Genomic DNA, 25,898 nt, shown 5'->3' on the forward strand with positions numbered 1-25,898 from the left:
CATAGTCGTCTGTCTTGACATCTGAAAACAGTCCCCTACTGGCGTTTGCTGTCGTCTTGTGGTAAGTTTGCTTTGTCTACATGAAAGTTTTACAGAAACTGAAAAATACTTTGAAGCTCCATTCCTGAATGGATTCTTCCTCTCCTACAAGAAGGGTGTGTTTCTGCATGTAAATGCATGTTCGGGAGCAATGGCAGGCCTTTGGGAGGATTGCAGTATTGAAATCGTGCCCTCAGTTTGTGCTGGAGTTGCCATTTCATCAAGGCAGTGGCCCTGTTGATTCATTTTAAATAATTCAGGTCATCATTTTCCTATGGCCAAAGCACAGTGAGGAGGCCGCAGGATCCCAAAGAAGCACTTCAGAACATTTCAAGGACTGATGGCATGAACGGTGCCCCACACACACCACAGAGGGGTTGGGAAGCTCCCCTCGTGTGACCTGGGTGAGTGTCCCTTAATGTCCCTTACCCCTACAGGCTGCCCAGGTGCCTCCTGGATGGGCTCTTGGTGTCTCACCCATCTTCAGGTGAGCAGAGGAGGCCTAGCCGAGTATTTTGGCTGTGGCTGCTCCTTGTTGGCCAGACCTGGGCAAGGCCAGTGGGCTGCTTGGCTGTGGGAAGCGGTGCCGGCTCTTTGCTCTGGGGAGGTGGGGGGAGAGCTGGCAGCAGGCTCGAGGTCTGTGTGCCAGGAGCCTTCCCACCAGCATTCATGCTAATCAGCCTTTGACTTTTAAAAAACGTTTCTACTGCTCTTGAGCTGATTTTTCTCCGCACAGTGAGGACTTCAGATGACAACAAAGTCTTTAATTATGGGAGTATTAAATCATAGCACTCAGCAGTGCCAGGGCTTGGTTATAATTTAAGCAGGAGAACGTTTCTAGAAAAATAAATGAATTGCTCAGTGTGAATACATTATTCCTCTTTTTTTTCCCCTCAAATCTGTCTGAGCAGATTCCTCCCTGAGGCCCCCACCACAGCCCTTTTCACATCTCCCATTCCCTCAGGGCTCCTGCTTCTGGTTACCTTAAGAGTCCTCCTGAGCCCTCAGGAGAACTTTCAGTAACATGGAAATTCAAGACTCGCTCTGAAACGCTCCTCTGACGCTGCACTTTCTTCTCCCTGGAGGCTGCCAGTCTTGGTATCACAAGCGAGGAATTTGGTTATGCAAGGAATGAGGATAATTCGGGCTCTGCCTCTTCCTCTGCCAATTCCAGCCTCATGGCAGCGTTACATCGGGTCCTGCTGGAGGCGGTGACGGGGCTGCCCCTCACCAGGATGCTCCGGTCACTTCCAGCACAGGTCCTCGCCACACGGGGCTGTGTCTTTTGGCACACGGTCTGGTGCCACTCGCTACCCGGAGCTACACAAACCTGCCAACACCTCCAGAGCACAGCTGTGCTGAGAGCAAACAGCTTCCTAAATGGGTGCAATCTGCTGGGGTGTGTGTTTGTAAACACTCGGTGTTTGTGCGCTGCGTGCCTCGCACAGCTAAGTCACAGGGAGGGGACTTCAGCAGGGAAGCATCTTGCTGCTTCCCTCAGCCAGGTCGGGCAGCCCTGGGAGGAACCAGGTGCACGGAAACCTCACGGAGCTGCCAGCAGCAGAACTGCAAAGCAGCACACAGCTCCTGGCGTGGAGCAGCCCTTTTCCGAAGGCCAGAGAGCTCCTGCCCTACAGCCTTGTGCTCAGAGCCAGCCCCACCTTGGTGTGCCAACCTCCAGCGGGTGTCCGTGCAGCCCTGGGGTGATGGCGGAGCAGCCACCGCTGCGTGACAGCCGCGGGACAATGGCACCGTGCTGGCTGTGGGGGATGCTCGGCCTGCCCGTGCCGGCGGGGTGAGCTGAGGACAGCGTGGAGCACCGCGGGACGTGCTCCACAAACAGCAGCTGCAGTGCTGCAGCCAGCCAGGGGAGGAACACGAACTCAGAAATCAGCCCTTCCCCGGCCTTGCAGTAAATATTTTCCCTGCTCCCCGATAAGACGCAGCACTTTTTTTTTTTCTGTCACCTGACAGCACGGGGGAGGCAGCTTTATCGGTTCGGTTTACCACAGCTGAAGCCCCCAGGTTTTTGCGGCACCGCTTCCCGGTCCCTTACGCAGCCCCTGCTCTGCGTTCCTGGGAGGACGAGCAGGAGGAGCCCCGAATGCTGATGAGAGGAGATGTCCAGCGCGCTGCTGGCCACAGAACCTTTGCCTGCTCCTTCCCTCCAGGGGTGCCAAATCGCACCCCTTTAGCTGCTGCTACCCCCTACTAAAATAAATAAAAATAATAAAATTAAGAAAATGCATCGGGGCTGTTTGCAGGCTCTGTGACATTTTGGGAATCAGCACCTGAGCCCAGAGCTGCGCAGCTTCTGGGGGCCCCTGCAGCAAACCAGAGGTGGGCACGGCCAGACGAGCTGCTGTCAGCACTCTGCAAGTTGCTTTTTCTTCTAAAACCCCCGGAGCCCAGGACTCGTGAGTGAGCTCCCACCACTGCCACTAATGCGTTTTGCATTAACGTGTCGCAGCGGGGACCCCGGCCTCTCAGGCCTGAGCACGACAAAGCCATCGGGTACCCAGCTGGGCTGTGCACAGCCTCAGCAGCAGAAACCACAGCCCCAGCGCGCTGGCTGCCGAAGATGCCTGCGCATTAAATTCCCTGTGTATGCAGGGTCCCAGGAGGGACTCCCACGTCCCGAAGCCTCTGTGCTCCCCCACCAACCCCTGGCTTTGCAGCCCTGCGGGCCCCGGCGTGGCAGCGCGAGCGGCGCTGGGTGCTCTGCAGAGCTCCCCCTCCCCGCAGCGATTCCGCCCGAGCGCACGGACGGCTCTCCTGAAGGAAAAGTACAGAACGTGCTCGGCTCGCCCACTGGCAAAAAATCGATCTCTGCTTTAATTAAAGCCTCTATTCTAAGTGACCCCGAGCTGCTAATGCGTTTTAAGAATGAAGCCTGGCAAGTAGCAAACCCATGCGCCCAAAAACAGAGGGCCAACAGGGCACAGGCCTGTGCTGAGGGCAGAGCCCTGCACAATTTGCCTTCTGCAGGATCTCTGAGCCCTCATGATGCTGGAGCAAGAGGCCCAAAACAGCACAGGGAGGGAAACCAGCAAAACCAGCAGGGCTGCCTTGGGATGGCCCCCAGCCCCTGCAGAACAGGACAGGAGCGAGGGGCTGCCTGGTGCAGCACTGCGCTGACCTCAGCTGTGAAAAAAATCTTACTAGAGCTTCAGTCACTTGCAATGAACTGATGTGAAAGGGGAAAAAAAAGCGCAAAAACACTCGGAAGCACAGCAGAGAACAAACACCCCCCCAGCAGCGAGAACAGCCGCAGCACACGGGGCCGGCAGCTGCTGCGGGCGCTCTCCAGGCACCATGGTAACATCGCAGCCACAAACCAGCACCCGGGCTGGATGCAGTGTGCTGGGTCCCTGCTGTCCCCTTCTTTAGGGCAAGGATCTGAGTCAGGGGTGGTGTCTGAGGGCCCTGTGTGTGCCCAACCCGCCGGTGGCAGCCACCACAGGCAGCAGGCGATGGCTTCGTCAGAGCCAGCTGCGGTGTGTCACCGCCTCTCACCCCACCTCAGGGCTCCAGTACCGCTCACGATGTTTTCCCAGGCCTTTGAGAAGGGATTATGTCTTCCAGAGACTTGAAGAAAATATAATAAACTTAAAATAGCTACTTCCTCATGGAATATGCCAACACGCCCTACTGAAAACCCAGCAGAGTGCAAATTTGCATAAATCTGCATCTATTTCCATCATTTCAGGCTCGCTCAGTAGACCCGCTCTGTGAGGAACAGGTGCCTGACTCCGTGAGCACCTGAGGGAACGGGGCACACCACAAACACCACCGAGGCCTCCCCGTGCCACCGCTGCCCCGACCCATGTCAGAGAAGGGCCCCGTCCCCAGGCCACATCCAGCATGGGGCTGGCCCCGATGCAGGGCGCTCAGCACCCCGTGGAGTCAGACCCCACCTCAGCAGGTGCCACACGAGACCCAGCACCTGAGTGGCCTTATGGCACCAACAAAACGTGTGCCATGTGAACAGAGGTGACACCAGGAGGCTGTGCCTGCGTGGCCGAGCCCTCACGGCGAAGGTTTGCTGCCATTTGCTTCACCACACGGCTGCTTTTATTCAGGGGGGCTCCGCTGCTTGCGGCTGCCCTCCCGGCTGCCCGTGCTCAGGGCCTCGCCGTCAGGTCTCGGTCTCGCTGGGGTCGTACAGGGGGTTGAGGTAGAACATCGGCGGGGCCTGGGGAGCCAGCTCCTGCGGCGCCTCCTCCACTGAGCCAGATTCCAGTGGTTCCTGCAGCAGCAGGGGAAGGAAAAGTGAAGGCTGGGGAAGGGAAGCAGCAGCCCCAGCAAAACACACCCAGCGCAGAGCCCTGAGCACCCCCACATCCCCAAGCAACCCGTATCCCCAGGCAGAGGCCACTCACCACGTCAAACATGGGGTTGTCGAAGCCTTTGTCACTCGCTGGCTCGGGGGAGGCCGTGTCCTCTGCTTGGTCCCAAAGGCGGTGGAGGTGCAGGGGGCACGGCCTGGGGACAGACGTGGTGTCACCCTCAGCACCCCAGCCCTGCAGCTCCCTCCTTGCACACCCCCAGCTGAAACACTGCTGATACATGAGGCGGGTAGGAAATAGGGGCCAAAGGTTTGGGTTATGGTTGAAAGGGGACATTTGTGCCCCTTCCCCGGGGAAGGCTGCACATTGGGCAGAAAGCAGCGGGCCTGCAGCTCCAGGACCTGCCTGCAGATAGCTGCGTGGTGCTGGTCGCCTCAGTCACCGCTCGCCTTTCCAGGGCTAAAACCAATTGCCACCGAGCTGCCACCTGTTCCCACTGCGATCTCAACAAGCACTAATCACTTTTTGTCATTACTTTTACCATGTTAGCATTTCATCTCCTTAATCGCTACCATTGCTTTCATTAGATTCCTTGTTACTCTCATCCTAAGGGTCCTGGTCCCTGTGCCAGGTACGAGGCTCCACATGTGTCACCGCAGCCCCCGAGCACCCCCAGCGTGCTCACATACACAGTGCGGGAGCGCTGGGCTCTTTTTGGTAGGAACAAGGTGAATTTGTTGGTTTGCTGGTGGCCAGGACAGCTCCGCTGCATGGAGCCAGACTCCATGTGCAGCCTGTCCAGCCAAAAACGCCCTCATGGGGACTCGGTGGCTGCTGGAAGAAGACCTCCAGGGACAGGCTGACCATTAACCCACAAGAGTAGGAAACCCAACCAAAAACACCGCCTCTCTATGGCCCTGCCTCCAAATTCACTGCAGCCCAGCAGGGCAGCCTGGGGGGAGCACCCCCAGGTCACCCCCTCCCCAAAACCCCACCGGGGGATGTTCCCCGCCCTGGAGCCGCCCAGGGACGTGCCACAGGAGCAGGGCGGCTGGGGACACGGGCTCAGCCCATCTCCGGTAGCTGCACACCCTTCCCTCCCGCTGCTGACGGAGCGGGTTTTGCAGGCCTGTCCGGCGTCCAAGGAAGTGTCAGTGGGATATAAATCATCAAGGAGCAATTACGGGGCTGGGAGTTTTATTTAGAAATTAAACGGAGGCTCTGCTTTATGGCTGGGCAGCGTTATGCCAGCACGTGCCACGCAGCAGGGGCAGCGTCCCCGGCCACCTGCTCTGCTGTCAGCCCACGGCACAGCCAGCAGTGGCCCTGGATCCTCATCCCCTGGCAGGTACCAGTGCACTGGGCACACACAGATGCTCTCGATGCCCTCAGCATTATAACGTGTTTGGGGTCTATCCCTGCTGCCCGCAGTCAGGGCAGTGGGGCGAGCCATGCTGATAAACCTGTGAATCACCCCTTGCCTCGTTTAATCCATGGGGATGAAATCCAATCCATGGTGCCTCTCGCCCTGGGGCAGCGAGGGGTGGGGAGCTGCAGGCCGAGGTGCTGCAGGCAGCCAGAGCCTGCTGTGGGCACTGCCCGATGCCAAATGTCATGGGGAAGGGGATGGAGATACGGGGGGTGCCCAGCACGCTGCACAGCACACAGGATGAGCTGGGGGAGAGCTGCGGCTGCTTCCTGGTGCTGCTGTCCCCTCTCAGGGCTGTTTCAGAGCTGTTTTGCATGGCTTTGATGTGGTTTCTATTTAGAAGCTGGCAGCTACAGCTCTCCATCCCCGGCAGGCTGCAGGCAGAAGCCTACAAGGATGGGGAGATCTCCCCAGGCAGCAGGGGCAGCTGTGCCCAGCGGATCCCTCCTGGCTACGGAGGAGGCTATGGCCACGAAGCTGCCCTTCAGCCACCTCAGACCTCCCCAGCGGCCCAGACTGTGAGCCAGCACAGCAGGACACAGCCTGCAGGTCACCAACATCAGCTGTACACTGCCGCAGAAGCCCTGTCCCTACCTCAGCTTTCCCTTTCGGTAGAGAAAGAGGATTCCTCCCAGCACCAGGAGCCCGGAGAGCAGCCCCAGGACCGTCCCCGCTGCGATCCTCCTCGCCGTGCGGCCTCCTGCGTGCCCACCGAGGGTGCTGCCGGTGGCCACCTCCATTCTGCTGCTCGAAATGCCAAGCGCTGCACCTGGGAAGGAGCAGGAAGAAAGGGGAGAGGGCTGGAGGGGGCGAGCTACCTGCACACTGCCCCAGGACACACAGGGCAGAGGGAGCAGGCACAGTAGGGTCACCCATTTTAGCCCCATGCCCTGATAAACAGCTGATAACAGGTAGGATAAACAGCTGGGTGGGCTTAACCAGGATGGATCTGTGTGGGTATGGACCCACAGGGCTGTGTGCGTGTCCCCCAGCTGGGATCTACACGCTTTTCTGCCTCTTACACCCACTGTGAACTGGCCAGAAAGCAGCTCTGCAGAGAGGGACCTGGGTCCTGTGGGCACCAGGCTGGCCACGGGCAGGTAAGTGCCCTCGGGGCAAGGTTGGGCACAGGTTGAAGCACAAGAAATGGGGAAAAAATAAGTTTTATTTCATGGTGCTCCACTGACCGCTGTGATTAAAACAGTGAAACTTTGGGATAAGCATATCTGAGGAAATGGTGAGAAAAGCAGTGTGTGTGTTAGGCCCTGGGGGGGTAAGGGGGTTGTGAGTGCCCCGGGGACGTGTTTTAGGGGATGGCAGGGTTACCGTGCTGTGCTATGTCGCCCACGAGGTCTGTGGCCAGCTGCTGTGCCGCGGTGCCAGCCTGCTCTCCTGCCCCACCATCGACCAGCACGATTTGGATGACGGGCACGGAGCCCCGCGGAAAGAGTCCCAGGAAGGTCTGAGCGCTGTGCACCTTGGAGATGGCCATCTGCACACCTTCGTACTTGGGCTTTCCAAAACACAAAAGCCACATAAAGCCCGTGAGAGCAGTGGGCAGAAACAAATCCCATCCATAGGCAGCACTGATGGACCAGTGAGGACCACATCTAAATCTTCACCTGAACCCAAGCAGCTCAGTGTAGCCCCCAGGGCAAGGTGGCACACCTGAGAGGCTGAATCTGGGAGGAAAAGCCTCCCAAATGGTGGGGACCGAGACACCATGCAACGTTGGGACGTACCAGGCTGAGCCAGGCTTGTACCACTCTGTCCTGGTACTTCTGCAGGTCAAAATCGGGTGTGAAATCCAGGGTGACAACAGCTCCTGTGGGCCAAAAGCAGACAGACAAGCAGTCACAGCCCAAAAACAGAGTGCTGTGGTGGTGGCACAAATCCATTTGCCCCAGGTGGCACCCAGGGACCCCAACACCTCCAGCCAGCTGGGTCGCACGGGGCTTGGGGAGCGGAGCAGCATCTGAGCAGCGTTGCCCGGAGAAACTTTGCCTCCTTCTCTGGCCTTTTCAGCAGCTGCTTTGGGTGAAAGGCTTTTGTTTGGCGTCGTATTTCCAGCGGGAAGCTCTCCCCTGAAAGCTTTCTCCCGCATACACCCGCAGGAAGCTCTGCTTTTAGCGGGGGCTCAGGGCTGCGGTGCTGCCAGGGCGCTGGAGGGGAGGCACAAAGCAGCGGGTGCTCGTGCTCCCTCGGTCACTGCCCTGCATTCAGTGGTTCAGACGTTTTCCTCGGGAACAATGCTGGCAAACGTTCGGTGAAATATGAAATTCCCCTAATGGCTTTAAAAGGCTCTGCTTTTAGGAGCGTACCAGGGAAACATATGGTGCCTTTCTAATGAATTCGGTGCGACGCACCAAACGCCCGGGTACAGGCACGCATGGAGCACTGCCCTGCCGTGCCTGCCAGGTAGGTTAACAAATACGTGCCCGCAGCCGAGGGAATGCTCTCACTCTGCACGTTTGTATCTTAAATGAAGCAAAACAAACTTGCTGCTGGAAAGGTGCAAAAAGGGCACACTTCCTTTGCCTGCTGTGCACTGCACAAGGTGTGACCGCCGCGCTGTGACCCCCACCGGGACACTCTGGGCCCCCACTCACCGCAGACCCCGCAGCAGTGCCCGAGGGGCCGCAGGGGGCTCTGGCAGGGCAGCGCCGGGCACCCTGCTGCCCCGAGCAGGGAGGCGCAGATGCGGTGTCCGTCCTGGAGGAGAGCAGGGCAGCGTCAGTCCCTCGTCCCCCCGGTCCTTCCCATGGGGAGGAATCGCCCCCCGCTCCCAAAGCATGTCCCCAAATTTCCCCGGGGGGACTCACCTGGGTGTTCCCGCAGGCGCAGCCGGAGCTGTGGGGGCAGCGGGCGCCTGTCACCTGCAGGGTGCCATTGCCGTGGAACTGCCGCGGGGCCAAGGGGCCCCCCAGGTACTCGGCCCAAGCCTCGGCGCTGCTCAGCTCCTGCCCGGGAGGAGAGGAGGAGGACGATGAGCACCTCCATCACCGCCTCCAGCAGGCAGCCTGTGGCAGCCACACAGCAGGGGAACCCTGCGAATTGCCCGCTCTGGCTTTTCCAGGAGGGGCAACAGAAAAGTCTTGTCCAATTTAGCTTTATTTTTAAAGGACCATAAATAAATCATGAGAATTTTCCCGTTCTGCCTCTTTCCGCTGGGCCAGGGAGCTCAGTTTTTGTGGTTTTAATTACAGGGGGAAGGGACTGGATAGGAGGTGGTCGCCTTCAAGTCGGGGAACATCAGTGGGCTCGGCTCAGCACATGCAGAGCTGGCCTTCCCAGCCTCGTCCCGCACAGCCACCCACACCCTGCACCCGCTGCCTTCCCCAGGAGGCTCTTCCTGACACATCAAGAGGATTTCTCAGTCCTTGGGGTGAAAATACCCTGCGGGCAGTAAGAAGTGGGCTGGATGGAAAGGGACAGGGTTGTCTTTCATTATAAGGTTGGATTTTGAGAGATACGAGATATACACAAACATACAAAGTGTTTTTCCATCTCAACACTCAGCAGCTGCCTCCACCCCACAGCACTGCAGCTGTCAGTGGGGTTTGGTGGTGCAGGATTGTGCCACTCAGTGCTGGAGGGGGGGTCTTGGGCATCAGCAGGACCAGCATCACTCCAGCACCCACCTCAGCATCCCCCAGACCCCACAGATGAGCTCCATCGGGGCTCTGGCACAGGTGGCTTGCGGGTTTCCTGACGCCTGGCCCCGAAATGGCTGATCCCAGGCAGCACAGCAGCAGAAATAATAAATCACTTGCGAGATGTCTACTGCATCTCCCACTTCTGGAGGCAGCGCCTGTGTGCTGCTGCAGAGGCTGTGATCTTCAGCTCCTCCGAGCGCGAGGGACAGGGATTGGCATCTGCCTGGCCCAAAGCGCAGCAGGCTGCGGGCGTTCCTATAATTATCCCCCCGATCAATTAGAGAGCGGCACGGAGCCAAAGCTGGGAGACAACTGTCAGCCCGCGGGGCACATCCAGGCTGCGGGTAGGAGGCGGGCGTCCCGAGGGGCCCTGAGCACAGCGGTGGCAGACACGTGCCTGGGCCAGAGGCAGCCCCTTGGTGGCACAGTGGGGAGAAAAAAATCTCCGAACCCCTGGATCATCCACTGCCTGGTGCTGCACCTCCCTGGGGATGCGCTGAGGAGGTGCTGAGGACGTTCCCCCCAGCTCCTCGTTACCTGTCCCATGAGCGAGATGCTCCGGAGACGGATCACTGGCTGCGACGAGTCGAGGTTGACACGGAAGGAGGTCTCGGGCTGGAAGATAACATCGTCGTACTGGCACGGGACTCGCTCCTCATCCACGGAGAAGATGCGCCCGGCTGGCTCCCGGCCCCCAGCGGGGGACACATCCTGCCACAGCGCGGGGTCGAACCAGGAGCGCTGCTCGGCGTCGGCAAACCTCAGCACCGCGCCTGGGACAAGCGAGAGGAGAGGTGGGGAGGTGGAGTTACCCGACCCCCAGCCTCTGGGTGGGTAAAAGTGCTGGGAAAACAGCCACCAAGCCTGAAACACAGCTGAATTGGGTAAAAATGGGTGTGATAATTCATGTCCTTGATCCTAAGCAAACTGGCAGAGCGGCAGAAGGATGCCCAGCCCTGATCCCCTCGGTGGATAGCCCCAAAACCAGAGCACCACCCTGCCGTTAGCCATGTCCCTGCTGCCCATGTCGTGCCCCGCTCCTGCTCCCCCTTCCCCAGCAGCTGAACCTCCACCAGCTCAGCTCACACGTGGGAATTCAGTGCCTGCAGCGTGTGCCTTCACTCTGAAGCTGTGCTTCCAGGAATTCACTTGGGAACGTGGCCCCAAAACACCCACTGCTTCCCTGGGAGCATCCTGCGGCCGGCAGCCAAAGCCTCGTGCAAGGCAGAGGTCGCTTTCAGAGCAGCTCTGATTTGGGTGAAACGTCCCCATCTCTGGGGCAAGCAGCGTCGGGGCAAACAAGTGGCGCTGCCCAAACCAAACCTCTACCTTGCTCGCTGTGGTCTGAGAGCCACGGCAGGCAGCGGGATGTCCGAGACACCCCCACGGATGCCTGCGGGGCCCAAATGGCCACAGCTCAGTGCTGGGAGGCCCGGGTGTGCAGCTGGTAACCGGTTTCCTTTAGAACCGCCGTGGCAAAGCAGAACGAGGGCTTTGATGTGGCTGCATGCTTAATAGGCAGGGTGAAACACAAACAACATTCACCTCTCCGCTCCGACATCAAAGAGCCCCCCGGGATAATTACTGGTTGAGCAGACAGGTGATGGAGCAGGAGAAACGAGGCGCGGTGTGAGGGAAGCCATCAAAGAGCAGGCAGGGATTCAGCGGGGGTGAATCACCCCGCCACGAGGTGGGACAGCAGAGGCCGTGGTAGCGCTGCTGCTGCTGAATTCGTGTGGCCGAGCGCGCGTTGTTTGGGCAGCCAGCCCGGCACGAGGTACCTGAGCCACATCCCGAGTCCCAGCTGCCGTCGAAAGCCGCGAAGCCGGCGCCAGGTGCCAGGAGGAGCTCTCCGTTCAGGGGGAGGAACTGGAGGAAGGGATTAAAACAAGAAAAGAGGAAAAGCCGGGTGAGATTTCCATGGCTCCCTCCTCCCCTGGCACACACAAACAGTCCCAGCAGCTCCGAAATGGCTTCGTAAATGCCATGCAAAGCCCAAATCCTGCCTGCAAGCGCCCAGAGGGGGCACAACAGTGGGCTCCCTATGGCTGCCGGCTGGGCAGTGGGTTTATTAAAGGTTTAAAAAAACAAAACAACAACAAAAAAAAAAAAAAAGAAAAAGAAAACCAACAGTGGGTTTATTAAAAGATAAGAGTTTATAAAGATGCACTACTAAGCGACCGACTCACTTGCAGCGCGCCGCTTATTCAGCCCCGCTCGCCTCATTTTCCATGCACAGCTTGCCAGAGGAAAAGCTGGGTTTTCCCCCAGCATTTCCATGCGTCAAGGGCTGAGTCATGTGCGAGGCTCTGCCCTCCTGCAGCTCAGGCCGTGGGGACGCAGCATCGCTCCCACCAGCCGCTGGGAGCCCGCGGGGCTGCAACGTGCCTGTGCAGCGGGCCCTGCGCTGGGGGACAGGCACGTGAGATGGGATGTTGGGCTTTCATCTGCTTAATTGGCCTGTAAATATGCAGGGGGTTGGAGAAAGCGAGACCTGGGACTGATGGCAGTGGGTGGCTGCGACAGATCTCTGTCCTGGGGGAGGCTTCGCCCGCGGGTGCTCGCGGCACAGAGCTCTGGGTCTCCAGGCTCCTCCTGCCCCGAGGATATTTGCCCACGGGTGCTGCTCCATGAGACCACGGGACGGGTAGTGCCTAACCAGGAGCTGCACCACTGTGTCCTCCAAACCTCTTCACTCTTGAGGAAAGCCAATTTTTCCAGCGTGGAGAGAGGCTGAAAGGTCTGCCAGGATGAGAATGGCAGCGTGCCCTCTGCCTGCAGACGCAGAAGCTGTGTCTGGTGACATTTTGAGGGACTTGGCCTGCTTTGAGCTGGCCAAGCTGTGTGCTAGCAGCCTCCTTTACCAGGCCAAGCACTGGGCTCTGCAGCCCTGTGTGACTGTGCCGAGTAGGCAGGAAGGTGTCTGACCCACAGCAGCTTGTCACCAGCTGGCCCCTGGTCACTTTCCCAGGACGTTGGTGAATTTTGCTGCTAGGTTGAGACCACCAGGTTGGGAAGTCCCGTCTCTGCCCCCTGCCTGGTGGCCATCTCTGTCCCCAGGGAGGTTTCCGAGCACTTTGACCACGGCTGTGGCTCAGAGCACCCCACACACCCCGAGGTGGCCACGGGTTGGTTTGTTCAGAGCATCACAAATTAACAAGGGGGAGAAAAAAGCTGCAAAGGCAGCACTCAGACGAGTGTGTCCATACATTTGTAATCTGCATTACTCACACTGCTCCCAGGAGCGATGCGAGAGCATTTTGTACGTGCATTACACCCGGAGCAAAGGAAGGCAGCCTGGTAAGGACCTCGGCTGGTTGCAGAGCCACACACACAAACCCAGTGACCCGCCAGGTCCCACATCACATCCCCTTGCACATGAGAAAACGCAAAAGGAGCCCTGCACTTTCGCTTCCCAGCAGGAGTTCCCACAGCAGCAGCTGCATCTACATCTCATTGCCCAGCACTGCAGAGGTGTGCTGCACCCACCCCTGCCAGCCTCGTGGGCAGGCAGCGACGGGGCCACTGCTGCTGGCAGCAGAGCTGGGCAAACCCTCCCCAGGGGCACGCGCTGCTGCCCAGAGCATCTCGGTTTGCCAACGCTTTGCACTTTGTCTCCCCAGCAGAGCAAAGAGTTAAGCAGCTCGGCTCACTGCAGAGGCCGAGTGGAGACGCTGGTTGGGCAGTGGCTTTCTGCATTTGGGAGTTTGTATAGGAATTACATATAGGCTGGGCCCCTCTCCAAGTACATTTTGAACTGAGCAATGACATGTACCAAAGGAGCAGAGCCAAAAAGCTGGCAGTTTCATCTGTTTTCCTCGGCTCCTGCCAACCCGTACTCCGGGGCCGTTAATACCACGAGCTTGGAGTCCCACTGGTTACTTCCCAGCCCTGACACTGGGACTGGCTCATCTCCCTGGTCTCCATTATCAGATGTAACGGCAACTGAAACACAGCCATCATTTTTCTCATCAGTCAGAAAAAAAAGACCCCAAAAGATGACAGGATAGACCCCACCTCACTCTCAGCCATGACCTGTGCCACGCCAGCACCGCCGCGGCATGAGGCGCAGTCCTGCTGCCCCAGCACGTCGGGGAGAACAACTCCAACTGCTGAGGTGCAAAAGGGAGGCGAGGGGAAGGCAGGGCAGGAGCCACATCCCTGCACATCCCTCCTGCAGAATGACCTGAAACTGTTCCAACCCAAAGGCGGAGGCCTGAGAGGGCAGCTTTGGAGATGTGTGGCTCATACCCAGCCTCTGGCACGTCCCGGCAGTGCTCTGGCACTGAGCGTGGGGTTGAGGTGAGCACGGGAGCAGCGCCACGTCCATCAGCACAGGGAAAAGGGGACGCATCTGCCAGGGGGAAAGGCAGGAGGGCAGGCAGCCTCTGGTGCCTTCCTGCCTCTGCCTGTGGATGGGAAATGCGGGGGTTTTCCCCCTGCCCTCGGGGGCCCTGAGTGCCGCCAGGTGTGCGGGCTGTTGGGTGGGATCCAGCAGCGAGGCACGGGGCCAGATTCATCCACAGGTAAATCCTGGGGATGGCTCTGGAGAGCTGCCAGGGCTCCGCTCGCCACGGGGTTGTTTTGGTTTGTCAGGGGCTTCCTTTGTGTCCTCTCCTGCCCGGATGAAGCTCACACCTGCATCCTCCAGCTCGCTTCCAAGCCCGGTGCTGCTGTGTCCATCCTGACCCCGCTCTTTCCCCTGCTCCTGCACCTGGAGCATCCCAGCACCACTGGCCACTTTTCCTGGCCAGCTCCTGGCCCATGTGTGGGTGCTGCCCAGGGGCTCCAAGCCACCCTGGGCAGAAATGGGGTGTCCTGGTGCCTGGGCAGAGGGATGAGGGGACACGGGGAGCATCCTCACTGTTTTGCCCAAGAAGTGAGGGCAGGGACGCAGCTCCCACGCCGAGCAGCCGGTCCGTGAAACGTTCGCACCTGCGGGAGTGCAAGTCAGGCTAAGACACTTGAGCTATGGCTGCAGACTGCAAACAGAGGCTTAGAGCTATTTACAAATCTACTCGGGATTAGTTCAGCTCATTTTTCTGAGCTCCTCTCCTCGCCCAAGGTCAGAGAGAGACGGAAGGCGTCTGGAGCTGCTCGCCGAGGGACGGAGGCGCGGAGCCAGAGCTGCCCCAGCTCCCCCTCAGCCCGCGAGCCCCCGGGGTGCTGGCACGCTGCGCTGCTCCCCGCGGGCTTTGCAGCTCCCTCCTGCTGCAAACGAGCCTGCAAGGAACAAATAAACGCAGGGAGGTGTCGGCATGAAGGGCTGCAAAAAGCTGCTTCGCTGCACCCCTTCCTCAGGCAGCCCCTCCGCAGGCACGCTGCCGGGGAGCAGCCTGCAGGGGCTGGGCTTGTAATTAAGTGTCCTCACACACACACACACACACTCCCATAAATTTTTTACCTTCATCTCGGGAAAAGAGAACCCGTTCCCTTGTCTGGGTCTCGTTAACCTGCGTTGCCGCGCTTTCGGAAGCAGGGGGAGGGGAGCGCGGGTGCGTGGGCCGAGCACAACCCATTGCAATTCATTAGAGCCGGCGCCCCTGGAGAGCAATTGGCATTTCGAGATCAATCTCTGCCAGGAACCAAGCAGGAGCATCCTGCAGCAAAGCCGAGTACATTCTGCTCTCACAATTAGGCAGCTAAAAATAAAACGCCGGGAGATGAGGGCCTGCTTGGACCCCGGCTCCTGACCCTCCCTGGGGGTTAGGGCCCCATAGGGGTGGGCAGGGACAAGGTTTGGGCAGCTGGACCTCAGAGGCTGTGGGATGGGCGCTGGGACACAGCTCGGGTGTGAGCCCACCCTGCGGGCAGTGAGGTCCCAGGGGGATAATCTCACCCCCACCAGCTCGGGGTGGGGACGGGGAAGCAATGGGGTGTGATGAGTGGCCACCAGCTGGGTGCAGGCATTGTGCTAACCGGGCAGGGGGCTGCGGGGGCTGAAGCCACCAGAGATGCCCAGGACATCGGGGTTTTCCCCCCCAAGCAGGGAGCAGCAGGGAGCAGAAGGTGATGTTCACTGTGCCCTGACCCCGAGACCACAGGAGGCTGCGCTGCCCACGTGGCTGAACCTGACTCCTGCCCCCCAAAATAGCAAGTGGCATCATCCCTGACCCCGCGGGCCGGCCCTGGCCCCGGCTGGGGCACGCACTGCTCGAGGGCCCGTGCAGGCTGGGGAACGCCGTGCCCGGCTTTCCCGGGGGCACTGCAGAGCCTGCAGCCCTTCAGGGCCAAAAACAGGGCCAGCACCCAGGGGTGCAGCTGCACCCAGGTCACAGCACCCGGTGCGAGGCACAGGAGCAGCCCCGCAGCCACCGGCAGGGCAGGGGGTGCTGGCTCTGGGCCCCCTGCCCCTTGCCGGGTCCTGGGGTTTCAGTGCCTTGCTGGCACATCAGGCACTGCTGCCCCGAGCACCTCCATCCTTTTTTTTTTTTTCAGATTTACCCTCAGGCACCTCTGGAAGCCTGCTAAATACTTATCTGCATCTTTAGGCAGCTAAAGACCATAGAAAATCCAGCCTAATAGTGATGGTTACGCTTCAAAGTCACTTAGGCTTAAGCTGGATTTGGATTTCGCGTGGAGCTGAGGCAGAGACCCGCTCTAACCTTCAGAGCAAAGGGACAAATCGGACAGCGAGGGGGCCTCCCTTGATGCCGGGGAGGTGGGCTTGGTGGGTTCGTGTCCCTGCAGCCCCAACCTGACCCCGACAGCTCCGGGGGGCTGCAGGGTGCTGGGCAGGGGCTGGGGGCTGCAGCTCGGCCCGGAGAAGAGGAGCAGCGAGCGCACAGCTCCACCAGCCCTGCACCAGCCCCAGCATCTCCTCCCCTGCGCAGTCAGCACCGTCCTCATGAAAGTCAATGAGAGCCGAGCCCCTTCCCTGGCCACGAATTCCCTCCTGTGATGCTATAGCAGGCACCGCTCGCCTGTTTCTTTATTTTTTATTTTGGCCAAAGGCTGTATAGCATCTCCATGGCGACCCCAAAGCTTAATGTATTCCTGCTGATTTAAGTGATTAATTCTGCGGCGCGGCGAGGCCGGCATCCGAGCAGGTGCAGCCCTGCCTGGCTGCGAAAAGCCTCGAAACCAATTTGCTTTCGAACGACCCCGCTGCCAAATTTCACGCCATCCCCACAAGCGGCCGGGCAGCTCAGGTGCTGCATTTCGGCTTCTTAAAAATCCCTCATCTTGGCAACCCCCTTATCACCTGGTGAGCACGGAGCACTGCAGCCACAGGGAGGTGGTCGAGGTGAAATTGCAAAATTGAATAGCCAGGTTTGGGAACTCGATGGGACGGCTCACTGCAAACGGGGATGCTTCGAGGAGGAGGGAGCTGCGTGCTGGGAAGCCGTGCGATGCTGTCAGCTGCCCAGCAGCAGCTATTGCAAAGGGCTCGAAAGCCCCACCGGAGCCTGGCCTTGTGCTGGGGGAGGATTTTGGGGCCACTCACCCCCAGCTCTACCTGGAAACCTCCAGCCAGGCACCAGGCAGAGGTCAGCAGGGCTCTGGTGCCGCAGGTGGGATGGTTGGTGTGACGCTGGCCTCTCGCCTTTGTTCCCAGCCCTGGGTCTTTTTAATTTCAGCTCTTTAGCTTGTTTTTGAAAGGCTAATGCTGTAATGAATAATGCTGCTTTGCAATTATGCACTTCGCAGTCCTCTGATGAAAGTGCTTTAGAAATATTATACATTCATCTGTAAGTAAAATAAAATCTACTGGAGTGATATTTTGCTCTTTTCTTCTCTGGGTAAATTCCACCTCATTTATTACATTACATTTGTTCGTATTTCCCAAGTACATTCCTTCCTTCCAAAATTCATATGTAAAATGCCACGTAAATAGAGTAACTCCTCCAAATATTTGTAGAGGGATTAAACGTGGCGCGTGGGGTTATTAAAGCATCAAAACTATTAGCGGGGTAGACAGCCCGCACAAATTACGCGACGTAAATTTCAAGGGCTCATGCAGAATTAATGGCTGAGAAAAGAACAAAATCCTGGGTTTTTGCTGAGCCTAAAGCCCAGAGAGAAAACTCTGCCGTGGCCACGTCCCGTTTGGTGGGACGCCCCGGCTGGGCTGGCTGTGGGTGTCGGGATGGGCTTCTCTGCATCACAGCTCAGCATCCTGCCCGTCTCACCGCCTCCGGGACAAGAGTGCCCGAGAAAAATAGGGAAAGCGATGGCATTTGAAAGGAAATTTCTCGAGCAACATTTGGGGATTTCCCCGAATGGCCTGTTTTCATTTCAAAGTGTTTTCCTGTCAGCTTCACTTAGCCTCAGCCCAGGGCTAGTGTCTGCTCTGCACCAGCCGCGCCGTCAGCCGGTGCTTCCCGAGCAGGCTGCTGCAAGGAGCTCAGCGGTCAGGGCTTTTATTTTCCTTCCTTTTGGGGAAGAAAACTTAATTCCTTCCAACAGGTTTTTGGGACGTTTCAACCCCTGCTCCCCCAGATGAAAATAAATAAATTAATAAATGTGGAAATGGGCTTTTAGCTCCAGGCTTTCTGCACGGAGGAGCTCAGGATGCTGGAGCTGCTGCCCCAGCTGAGATTTCTCCGTGGGTCGGACCAGACCAGTGCCCCCCCCATCCCCCCGTGGCACGCTGCTCACCATCTCTTTCACCGTGTGGGGAGACCCGACGAACACCGAGAGCACCTGGAAGGAAAGAAAGAAATAAAAACAAGTCTCAGGGCGCTTTCCATAGGCAGGTAAAGGGCTTGCCAAATGCCCAATGTCATTTTGCAAATAAACACATAAATAAAAAGAAAAACCTCAGCACTGGTACCTTGTTCTTCTCAAAATGAATCACGTCGCTGGCACACGGGACCCGCTCTTTATCCCAGTTGGACGCGGTTTCAAAATTGGTGTTGGGAATCCACTGCTTGTAGGCAGCCCTGGCAGCAGCTGGGAGGAGCAGGGAAGCAAATGTGACCCGGGACCGCTGGGGAGATGTCCCAGCGAGGGCCAGGCCCTCAGAGGGCATCGCAGCCCCTGGTTCTCCCAAGGTGGATGCAGGGACGGGGTTTGCAGCCCAGCTCGGTGCTGTGCCCACTGCCCTGGGCAGCCTGTCCCAGTGCCCAGCACCACGGGATGCTCTATGGGATGCTTCGACCTTTTCAAGCTGGACCTGGGGATTTTCTGCCCATTTTCAGCCTCTGTGTGACTGCAGGTCCGCAGCCCCACTCCTCCTGCCCCTGCCTCCTCTGCAAAAGGGATTTTTTTTTTGGCCGAGTGATATTTTTTTACCCAGCCAGGAAGAAACACAAATAAGAGAGAGGTACTTTACACAAGAGACAAGGCAGTAAAGGCCTGCAGGCAGTGGGTAAGGATGATATACACCACCTGGTACCTAAGCATTCAATTCCTTGTTTTCTGGTGCCTTTAGGGCCCCAACCCATGAGGCGTGAATAAAATACAGAGCCCCTGGCCTTGGTGGTTCCTGGAGGTGAGCACATGGAGCCAGCAGTGCCAGGAGGAGAGGGCAAGAGGAGAAAGGGGATTTGGCACAGCCTGTAGCACAAAATATTGGCTGCTTTAATATATTTGGGGCTCAGTGATGGGGATTTGCTTGTGTCCCAGTGCCTGAGGTCCCACCAGGCTGGGTGTCCCCCAGCAGCTGTCCCCATGGGCTGCCGGGACCCCGGTGGTGCCGCTCACACCACCCGCAGAGAGGGCCCCGCTCGCTGAGCTGCAGGAGGTTGGTTTCCACCCTAATCCCCTCTGTTTGTACAAGAGCTCCGGGAGCATCTGCCTGCCAGCCTGACATTTCCCAGGCTTGGCTGGGAAATTCACATTCACCTGGAGATGATTCTCAACAGCCTGAATTAAATGGCTTCGGGAAAGTGATTTATGAGACAGCAAGGAGGGGGAGAAAAAAAAAAGTAAAATAAAAAACGTTTGCTCTTAATAGGGTTCGTCTTTTCCTTAGGAAAGGGGAAAAAATAACACCACTATGGGGTACACACAGAGTAGGTGGTGGAGGGGAGTGGGCAGAGGAGGGGCAGGAGCACGGTTTGGGGCTGGAGGTGGGGTGGGGAGGGACCGAGGGGCCATGGGGACCCCAGCTCGGAGGGGAGGGGTGTGGATGGCTGTGGCTGGTGGGGAAGGTGTGCTGCAGAGCCCTGCTGGTCCCAGCGACCAGGAGGAGAGCTGGCTGGTTGTGCTAAGGAGGCTCTGCAGAGGCATTATCAGTGTGTAATGATCACCTTCGGAGCATAATTGCAGACTTGCACTGGCTGGCTCTGCCAGGGGCTCTGCCGAGACCATTTATTGTACATAACCATGGCCGGATGAGGAGGAGAAAATATGTTTTTAACCTGAAAGGAAGGCGTAATGCACTAGCAGGCACCGGAGCGTGGGCACGAGCAGCTGGGGCAGGAGGGGAGCAGAGGGGCAGGAGTCACATATTTCAGCTGCCTCAGCACGGGTGGGAGATGTCCCGAGAGACAGCACAGAAACTTTCCTTCCTGGCAGTCAAAGGAAGGTACGGGCCGATCTGAGGTCCTTGCTGGCTTGGAGTCAAAAAGAGCTTAAGAAAGGAAAAAGCCCCCAGATAGCCACTGCAAGCTGCTCTGTCCATGCTAGGGACCCGTGTCCTTCCCACCCCAAAAAGCTGGGTTAAAGCCATGGCAGGAAGGCTCTGCCAGCCCCACAGCACACACACCTCGTGTTCCTATGGCTGTGAGGTGTTTTGTGGAGCGAGCCCAGGCTCTGTGTGCCTGCCCGGCACGCTGCCCACTGTGGGGCCGGGGCTGTGGGGCCGCAGAGGTTAACCTGGTCCCGCACAACCCTCTTTTCCCCATACAGCTGTGCTGACGCATTCCTGCACCCTCCGCAGCCCGGGAAATATCAGCGTGCTATTTAATCAGCCTCGTCTCCAGGGAAGCACAGTCCTTGAACATCAAAGCGACATGCATATGCAACAGAAAATGGATCCTGCAGTGCGGAGCTGCTGGCTTCGAGCGGGAGCAGGAAAACCTGAGCTGCAGAGGTGCAGCGAGTGCCACACACAAACAGCAGCCTGGGCTCCCAGGCTGGTTCTCCTTCCTCCTCTTTGTCCAGCTGGAAATACATTTTGCTCTTTGCATTACGAACACGCTGTGAGTGACACTGCAGCTCTGCTCCGAAACGGGATTGCTCAAGGACACCTGAAAATGGGGAAATCATCCCTCAGCCAGCCCTTCTCTACATGCAGCCAGGCCCTGGGTGTACTCACCAAGGAGCTGCAGCACACCGAGGAGGAACAGCAGGCTCCCCATGGCACTGCTGGCTGCTGGTGCTCGCATCCACGGCCCTGCCCGGCCGGACCTTGGACTGCACCAGGCACGTGATGGGCTCAGCCTGCGGGAGGCTGTGCGGGAGGCAGCCTTCCCCCAGCCCCGACCACAGCCTCGGCCACCCCGGGAGCCAGTTTGCTCTCGGCTCCTCTCCCAGGCTCCTCATTTTCACAGCATCCCCAGGGAGCCTGGAAGAGCCGCTGGGGAGCGAGGCGAGGAGGCGAGAGCAGTGGTGGTGGCTTCTGGAGGGGGGCCGAGAGCAAACTCACCCCATGCACTTCCAGTTCCCCCCCCTGCAGAACCCCATCATTACCATAATGGTCTCCGTGTATTTTCAATTAGCTCCCTTGGAAGAGAGCAGCTTCCAGCAACAACTTGTAATTGCACTTTGGCCACCAGCTGACTCGCTCATTACCTGGCGCGCGCCGCGCAGCCCCACGCTGCTTTTGTTGAGGCTGCCGGGGGTCGAAGGTGGCGGCGGCGCCAGCACAGGAGGAGGAGGAGGAGGAGGACAAAGGTCCCCACCATCCCCAGTGCCCCCACTGCCCCTGAAAACTGTCATTTTAAGGAGCCTCAGAGCCTGCGGATGGGTGTTTTCTCCTCCATTCATGTCCCCATGTCCCTGTCCCTACCGGTGCCACAAGCACAGCCCGCTGACTCGCCAAGCGAAGAAGCTCTCGAGCAGCAGCTCCCAGCCCGGGCACCAGCCCAAACGCAGTCAGCACTTTCCATGCAGGCAGGGAGCTGGATGCCAAGAGATGTCCTCGAGGTGAAAGGCTCCCACACTCATTACCGCTCACAAATCACTCCCTGGGGATCGCTGGGTGATTGCTGGCTGCGCTGAAATCTGTACTCTAACGGGCAAAAAAAAAAAAAAAATTTAATCAGCGATGCTCAGCAGGAACAGCTTGAAGAAAGGTCCACAGTGTGCAGAGGGCAGGGCACATGCTTGTCCATGGCCTCAGCATCGCTTGGCGTGTCTGAGAAAGATGGGAGAGGAGAAACCACTCAGTCCCCACGCAGCGAGAGGTGCCAGGAGACATCAAGGCAGGGTGGGGTGAGCCTCCCCTCGCACACAGTCTGGGTTCATACATCCCCGATTTTGCTTTTTGTGTCCTGTTTTCACCCAGCTCTCAGGCAGAGATCTGGGAAATTTTGCCTGCCAAGGGACAGGCCCCACTTCTGCTGCTCTGGTAAGATGGGGAAGGGCAATTACAGGAATCCAAGCAAACCCCTGGTATTGGGACAGCTGCAATGTGGCTACAGTACAGCTCCAGGAGGAACACACAGCATTTGCCCCCCTCTGCCCCAGCTCATGCTGCTGCTGTATCACCACGGTGCAACTGTGCCCAAGGAGCAGGCAGTGCACCGGGAGGCTGAACGAGGGCGAGGCTGGGGTCAGGCAGAGGCACAGAGAGAGAAACAAAGATGAAAGGAAGCAGAGATCGATCTCCAGAAATGAAAGCTGCTGCCCCAGCCCAGAGATTAGCACATTTACTCCTTGCTGCCTGCCAGTGCAAGTGCTAACTGTCTGTGATCATCGCCGCTCTAGTGAGACCCCCACCTGGAGCAGTGCTCAGCTCTGGGGCCCCAGCATAAGAGAGACATCGACCTGTTAGAGCAGATCCAGAGGAGGCCATGAGGATGATCAGGGGCTGGAGCACCTCTTCTAAAGAGAGGCTGAGAGAGCTGGGTTATTTAGGCTGGAGAAAAGAAGGCTCCAGGGCGACCTTTTAACAGCCTTCCAGTACCTAAATGGGGCCTACAGGAAAGCTGGGGAGGGACTCTGTCAGGGACTGGAGTGACAGGACAAAGGGAAATGGCCTTAAATTCAACGAGGGTTGGTTTAGATCAGCTATAAGGAAGAAATTCTTCACTCAGAGGGTGTTGAGGCACTGGCACAGGCTGCCCAGAGAAGCTGTGGATGCCCCATCCCTGGAGGTGCTCAAGGCCAGGCTGGATGGGGCTTTGGGCAACCTGGGCTGGTGGGAGGTGTCCCTGCCCATGGCAGGGGGGTGGAACTGGGTGGGCTTTAAGGTCCCTTCCAACCCAAACCGCTCTGTGATTCTGTGGTGCTGCAGGGACACTGAGCACATCAGCACTGCAGAATGGCAAGCCACGCACAGCAGATGCTCGATTTACCCTGCAGTGAATTATAAACTGGTATCAGAGCCAGAGGTACCAGTCACTTTAGTCATTCAACCCAGTGCCTCTCTGAATTCCCCTGCTGTACAACCACATCTCTTATTGCAGTTTACAAGTCGTTGCCTGTAGCAGAAATAAGAAACACAGGGAGCTTTTCGTCCCATGGCAGTCCTCAGCAGGCGCTTCTTGCCTGGGAAGGGAGCCCAATGATTGCTGAGGTGGCACAAAGCACTGATGGTTGTGACCATTGATCCCTGAGGTGGGTGATGTGCCCCCGACTCCCTGCAGCCCTCCAAATGGCCAAGCTGCAATAACACCACCCCCAGAAAACCATTTAGTAGAGAGGAAAATTACTCTGTGATAAAAATAATAGCAGGGGCAGATGGCACAGGATGAGACACCACGTGAGATTCTCATTTATCTGAGAAAACGTTAATGTCACAGGTGTGAGAGCACAATGTGCATCCCCACAGCCCATCCCTGGTGGCAGGGGAGCTGTGCAGCAGCCAGCCAGGGAGCTGAAGCCAGGGAGCTGAGGCTGGACATTTGGCCAGCCCTGGAGCCCAGGCGCCATGGAGCTCAGCTGGTGTGTGCCTCCAGCAGCCCCATGGCCGCCTTCCCTGTGATCCGCGGGCAGGAGGAGCCAGCCAGAAATGAGGTGCTCTCTGACGGTGTCGAATGAAGAGGAACCATCCAGCGCTTCGTGTGTAATCACAGAACGTCACAAGTTGGAAAAGACTCACAAGGGTCATCAAGTCCAACTCCTGGCTCCACACAGCACCACCCAAAAATCAGCCCCTGTGTCTGAGAGCGGTGTCCAAATGCTTCAACTCTGTCAGGCTCGGTGCCATGACCCCTGCCCTGGGGAGCCTGTCCCAGGGCCCAGCCACCCTCTGGGTGCAGAACCTGTCCCTAACCCCCAGCCTGACCCTCCCCTGTCCCAGCTCCATGCCGTCCCCTCGGGTCCTGTCGCTGTCCCCAGAGAGCAGAGCTCAGCGCTTGCCCCTCCGCTCCCCTCGTGAGGGAGCTGCAGGCCGCCATGAGGCCTCCCCTCAGCCTGCTCTGCTCGGGGCTGAACAACCAAGGGGCTGCTCCTCATACATCCTCCCCTCCAGGCCCTTCACCATCTTCATAGCCCTCCTCTGGGCACTCTCTTAAGAGTTTTGTGTCTTATTTTATGTTTTGTGGCTCCCCAGACTGCCCACAGTGCTGGAGGTGAGGCCGCAGGGGCTCAGAACAGGCCATTCCCTCCCCTCCCCGGCCAGCAGCGCCGTGCCTGATGCACCCCAGGGTGCAGTTGTGCCCTCCTGGCTGCCAGGACACGCTGCTGGCTCACGTTCAACTCGCTGTCAACCAGAACCCCCAGATCTCTTTTCATGGGGCTGCTCTCCAGCCTCTGGTGCCCTAGTCTGTACAGATATCCAGGGATGCCCCTTTCCAAGTACAGAATCTGGCACTTGTTTTTGTTAAACGTCATACTCTTAGTGATTGCCCAACCCTCTAATTTGTCAAGATTTCTCTGCAAGGCCTCTTTACCCTTGATGGAGTCAATAGCTTCTCCCAGTTTAGTGTCATCCACAAACTTATGGATGGCATTGGGTGGACAGCTTAGCTTGTACATGCTGCACGGAGCCAGGGAGCCTGAGGTGAGCAAAGGAGGAGGCTGGCGCCTTCCCCATGGGTGCGGTGGGGCATTGTGCTCCACTGGGGAGGTTGGAGGGGCACAAACTCTTCCTAATGTCACAGGGAGAGCAACACCTGAGTGTGGGTGATGATGGATCAGCTATTTCAGCCTGAGGAAGAAAGACAGGTGGGATGCCAATGGCCATTTGAACTCAGAAATTGCACATGCTTACCTTGGAGCCTCAAGCAGGAGATCAAGTGCTCCCTGCACATGAGCAAGGAGCAGCTACAGAGCTACATCATGCTTGAATTTGGGATCTGAGCAACCTGGCTTGATTTTCAAGTCCTGAGCCAATGCTCTGCCAGACACTTTTAACCAGCCCTCTTCATCCCCGCGTGCTCAGAAAAGATTTATTTTTAAACCCTGATGTTACATGCCCCCACCTTCTGCCCTGAGACACCTTCTAAGGGGGCAATAGCTGGGGACCAGCTCAAGCCTTGCCTGCTGGCAGTGGCAGGAGACACTCTTAGAGGCACCTCACCAACCGCCCTCAGACAGATGCTGTTTTTACCAGCCAGGGCTGATTGAAATAATCTCCTCTGCAGGAGCTGCTGTGTTGGCACAAAGCAGCAGTCGAGTGTCCATAGCAATGTCTGCAAACAAGTCCTGCCTCTAATCAGCTCAGCCATGCTGTCAAAACACAGGTTTCCACCAGCTGTAGCCGGTACCACAAGTTGTGGCCAAACACCTCTTAATCCAATTTGCAGTCCCTGTGGCCAAAGCCATTCCCATGGAGTCTCATCTGCATTTGCCAGCCTGGCCCATGGGCATTCAGCTCTCCCTCTGTCTCCCAGTTTGAGCCATTTTCCATTTTCATGAGCCCACAGGACACACAAGAGCAAGAATCACATTCCAGCATCAGCTACTGACAGACTCAGCCCTGGTGGCCACTCCAATGGACTGAAGAGCTGGGGTGGACTTGCCCTTTCTAGGTGCCACTGCGACCTTACAATTTGCCTAATCAAGGGTATTTCTACATCGTGATCTCTCCCAGGGTGCTTTCCATGCCCAGCTTCTGGAAAATTAACAGCCACAGCAAAACTGTTTTGCCAGTTTGCTTGGTTGAGTCACCCCAAGGCTCCGGTTTTGGTAGTTCTGGCAAACTTCCTTCTGGCAAACTTCCCAGAGAAGCAGGTGATCACAAAGGGTGGCAAGAGAGGACACGGGCCATCACCTGCTTAGGCAAACAGCAGAAGTTTGGCACCACACAAGGACAAACCAGGCACTATGCGACAGTGACAGCCTTCAGGGCTCAACCCAGCTGCGCAGGAAGCAACCACACAGCTGACTCATGGAACAACAGCTTTGGGGAAGGAAGGGGGCGATCACCTCTTTCACCACTTCTTTTGACCACCGGCTATTTCAGCCTTCCTCAAACAATTCCAGGAC

At 57.7% G+C, this 25,898-nt stretch overlaps 1 protein-coding gene across 3 annotated transcripts; it reads right to left on the reverse strand.

The window, feature by feature from the left end:
- Nucleotides 1-4,090: 4,090 nt before the first annotated feature.
- Nucleotides 4,091-21,123, reverse strand: AMN (amnion associated transmembrane protein). 3 transcript variants are annotated; one of them, XM_068682690.1, is made up of 12 exons: nucleotides 20,620-20,772; nucleotides 18,190-18,308; nucleotides 18,015-18,059; nucleotides 11,195-11,282; nucleotides 9,951-10,186; nucleotides 8,580-8,717; nucleotides 8,367-8,469; nucleotides 7,500-7,582; nucleotides 7,084-7,270; nucleotides 6,352-6,526; nucleotides 4,422-4,524; nucleotides 4,091-4,288 (listed from the first exon to the last, which is right to left on the reverse strand). In XM_068682690.1, exons 1-12 carry the CDS (start codon nucleotides 20,687-20,689, stop codon nucleotides 4,178-4,180), a joined length of 1,458 nt encoding a protein of 485 aa, XP_068538791.1. In that variant the 5' UTR covers nucleotides 20,690-20,772; the 3' UTR covers nucleotides 4,091-4,177. The 3 variants fall into 3 exon arrangements, with proteins under 3 accessions (XP_068538791.1, XP_068538792.1, XP_068538790.1); XM_068682691.1 differs by lacking the exons at nucleotides 4,091-4,288; nucleotides 4,422-4,524; nucleotides 20,620-20,772 and adding exons at nucleotides 5,128-5,392; nucleotides 20,994-21,123; XM_068682689.1 differs by lacking the exons at nucleotides 4,091-4,288; nucleotides 4,422-4,524 and adding an exon at nucleotides 5,128-5,392.
- Between the last annotated feature and the right edge of the window lie 4,775 nt (nucleotides 21,124-25,898).

The sequence above is a fragment of the Anas acuta genome, chromosome 5, assembly GCF_963932015.1.
Source record: "Anas acuta chromosome 5, bAnaAcu1.1, whole genome shotgun sequence".
Taxonomy (NCBI): Eukaryota; Metazoa; Chordata; class Aves; order Anseriformes; family Anatidae; genus Anas; species Anas acuta.

What these genes read in the sequence shown, in the direction of transcription:
- AMN (XM_068682689.1), bottom strand. Translation starts at nt 20,689, where the DNA reads ATGCGAGCACCAGCAGCCAGCAGTGCCATGGGGAGCCTGCTGTTCCTC. An exon ending in GGACTCGGGATGTGGCTCAG is followed by an intron (nt 10,187 to 11,194) that starts GTACCTCGTGCC and finishes CGCTTGTCCCAG; the next exon opens with GCGCGGTGCTGAGGTTTGCC. An exon ending in TACAAGCCTGGCTCAGCCTG is followed by an intron (nt 7,271 to 7,499) that starts GTACGTCCCAAC and finishes TGTTTTGGAAAG; the next exon opens with CCCAAGTACGAAGGTGTGCA.